Below are 2,682 nucleotides of genomic sequence, written 5' to 3'. Positions count from 1 at the left end.
GATAGCTAGATAGATAGATAGATAGATAGATAGATAGATAGATAGTTAGGACCATATTGAATCTGATGCCATTACTCCACATAATATTTCTTACTTTGTTCTCATCGACACAGCGACGTAAATTCATCATTGAGAGCAGCACCAGCAAAAAGAAGCACATCTTTCTGACTGAAAAGTCAAAAGTTGCCAAATACCTGTGCGACCTCTGCTCTGCACAGCACAAGTTTCACAAGGAGATGAGCTCCCGCCAGCTCACACGCAGCCTCGCTTCAGGTCAGTCACAGCCAACATTTTCATATATTCTTAGTTGGGCTTTACTATAGTTGAGCACAGTCAGCAGCCGTGTGCATATGTCTGTAGAGGAGAGTATGGTGCAGTATGCAGCCGCGTGCAGGACTCAAAACGACGAGCACAACGGCGGACGCCTCGACGCCTCCATGAGCAGGTTCTGTGAGGACGTCGCTTCCCGCATTGAAGTAAAGATCAAACAACAAAGAGACTTTCTAGACCACACAGGGTGAGAACAAATGGCACAGATCACACGTAGCCACTATAACCATGACCACGTCTGTCTGTCTCTCTGAAGGTGAAACAGGCAAAATACTTTTTTATTTTTCATGCACTTGTCAGTTTTGAGATTTTGGGCTATTTTGCTTCCATAACATGACTTCTTTTAGACTAGTGGAAAGAAAACATCCAAAATACACATTTAAATGATTATTTGAAGTGCTTCTGTGGATTTCGATTAAAATACATATCTTTAAAGGCCGTTTTCTCAAAATGAGTTTGTTTCTCCACTTCAGCAGCACTTTTATACACCAAATTTTACAGTTTTATTCCTGTCTATATTTTGAAGGTTTTACAGAGGGGTTTGTTGATATATCATCCACACTGAATTATATAAAATTTTATTACTACTATTTTTTTTCTGGATGTTGACATTATTTTATTTTATTTTATTTTTTATTTTTTTTATGTAATAACTTTTTTTTTTTTTTTCTTCTTCTTTTTGGGATGTTGAACCCAGTCAAAAATGACCACCCTATAAAAAATAACTTATAAATTTCTCGTTATGCTATATTATTGCCAAATATTGGATTCAGTCTTTTTATCGACTTGTTTTCTTTCAGTTTGAATTTCTTTTGTACTCTGATTCATCGTAGGCTTTAATGATCTGAGCTAATGCACCTCAGTTTTTGAGTGAACATTGCCAAAATTATCCACAAATAAGACTTTTTCATTTAAAAACTAAGGTTTAAGCTCAGATCAATGAGGCCTACTACCAATAAGCCCCAAAAAGAAATACAAAACCTGTGCTAATTGAAAGAAAACAAGTCGAGAAAAAGATTGAATCCAAGATTTGGTCATAATATCGCATCATTTTTTAAAAGGTCGTTCAATTTTGACCAAGAACACAGAATCAGGTAAAGCATTTTCATCACAGCACATGGGTCAATTAGATAAAGCCTTATTTGTATATTTTTAGACATAACATTTCAGAAAATATGTAATACACTGTTGATTATTCAATTGGGCAAAGTATGATATCTATTCGTTAAAATTTGTAATTATTCACCTATAATGTCTGTTTGTTTCACTTCTAGATCTCAAAGTCCAGCGTTTCAGAGAAGCTCTTGTAGCTCTCCAAAGCGTTGCTATGAAGTCCCTTCAATGTCCTCACCATTAAGAGGTATGGACTGACAATCAGCCCATAATATGAACCTCTTTACACAGTTTAATTGGGAAACAGCACAATGCAATGTGTCCTTTTCTCATAGATACTCCAACAAGTGTACGATCTCCAGAGAGGGAAATAATCTGCGTTTCCCTTAAAAAAGATCCCAAAGTTGGCCTTGGTAAATGGATTCTGGATATGGACTCGATGTAACTAACTGTTATGCAGAATAGTAATTCACTCTTTATTCATTTCGGCTCTAGGTATTGTAATTGTCGGAGAAGACAATGCTGGGAAACTGGACCTCGGGATCTTCATCGCATCCATAGTACCTGGAGGCCCAGCTGACCGAGATGGACGCATCAAACCAGGTGAATCCTCACGATCATCAGATTATCTGCACTGATAATGTCCAGTCATGATCTCAGAAGCCTCTGTGTGAACATCAGTGAAGCTGAGCTCCGTGTTTCTGTCAGGTGGTCGACTGATCTCTCTGAACCAGCTCAGTCTGGAGGGCGTGTCCTTCAGCGAGGCCGCTGACATCATGCAGAGCAGCTCCAGTGAGGTGGAGCTCATCGTCTCACAGACAAAAGGTACCATCTTGCTTTATATATTCCACTGCACATGTGATATAACATCAGCACACTCTAAAAACAAATGTTTTGGGCTTTACCAGGGTTATTATAGTTAACTAAGGGTACGTTTACATGACAACGATGTACTGAAAACTGAAAACTGAAAAGTTTTTCCTTTGCATTTTTGAAAAGGCGATGTCACAATGATCCTTGTTCACACAGATCAGCGAAAACAACTAAAAACGCTGTATTAAGCATGCCAGGCCAGTAGTTGGCGATGCCATTTTGTTAAAGGGGACATGGGATGCCCATTTTCCACAAGTTGGTGTGATTCTTTAGGGTCTTCATGAAATGTCTGCAACATACTTTGGTTAAAATTCCTCAATGGTCGTGTAAAACAACACCCTTTTTACCTTGTCTCTGTTCACAGTG

General features: G+C 38.4%; 1 protein-coding gene across 1 annotated transcript in view; it reads left to right on the top strand.

The window, feature by feature from the left end:
* Window positions 1-2,682, top strand: part of frmpd2 (FERM and PDZ domain containing 2) — a 23,618-nt gene that overhangs the window by 9,898 nt on the left and 11,038 nt on the right. The window contains exons 12-17 of the mRNA XM_016513260.1: window positions 114-273; window positions 361-517; window positions 1,605-1,690; window positions 1,779-1,856; window positions 1,939-2,046; window positions 2,152-2,268. Of these exons, the coding sequence (XP_016368746.1) occupies window positions 114-273; window positions 361-517; window positions 1,605-1,690; window positions 1,779-1,856; window positions 1,939-2,046; window positions 2,152-2,268 (706 nt within the window). The remainder of the gene's footprint in view (window positions 1-113; window positions 274-360; window positions 518-1,604; window positions 1,691-1,778; window positions 1,857-1,938; window positions 2,047-2,151; window positions 2,269-2,682) is intronic.

The sequence above is a fragment of the Sinocyclocheilus rhinocerous genome, unplaced genomic scaffold (genome assembly GCF_001515625.1).
Source record: "Sinocyclocheilus rhinocerous isolate Xijiao unplaced genomic scaffold, SAMN03320098_v1.1 scaffold24, whole genome shotgun sequence".
Taxonomy (NCBI): Eukaryota; Metazoa; Chordata; class Actinopteri; order Cypriniformes; family Cyprinidae; genus Sinocyclocheilus; species Sinocyclocheilus rhinocerous.
Note: the sequence above shows the minus strand (reverse complement) of the source record. Positions and strands in the feature narration are given on the sequence as shown.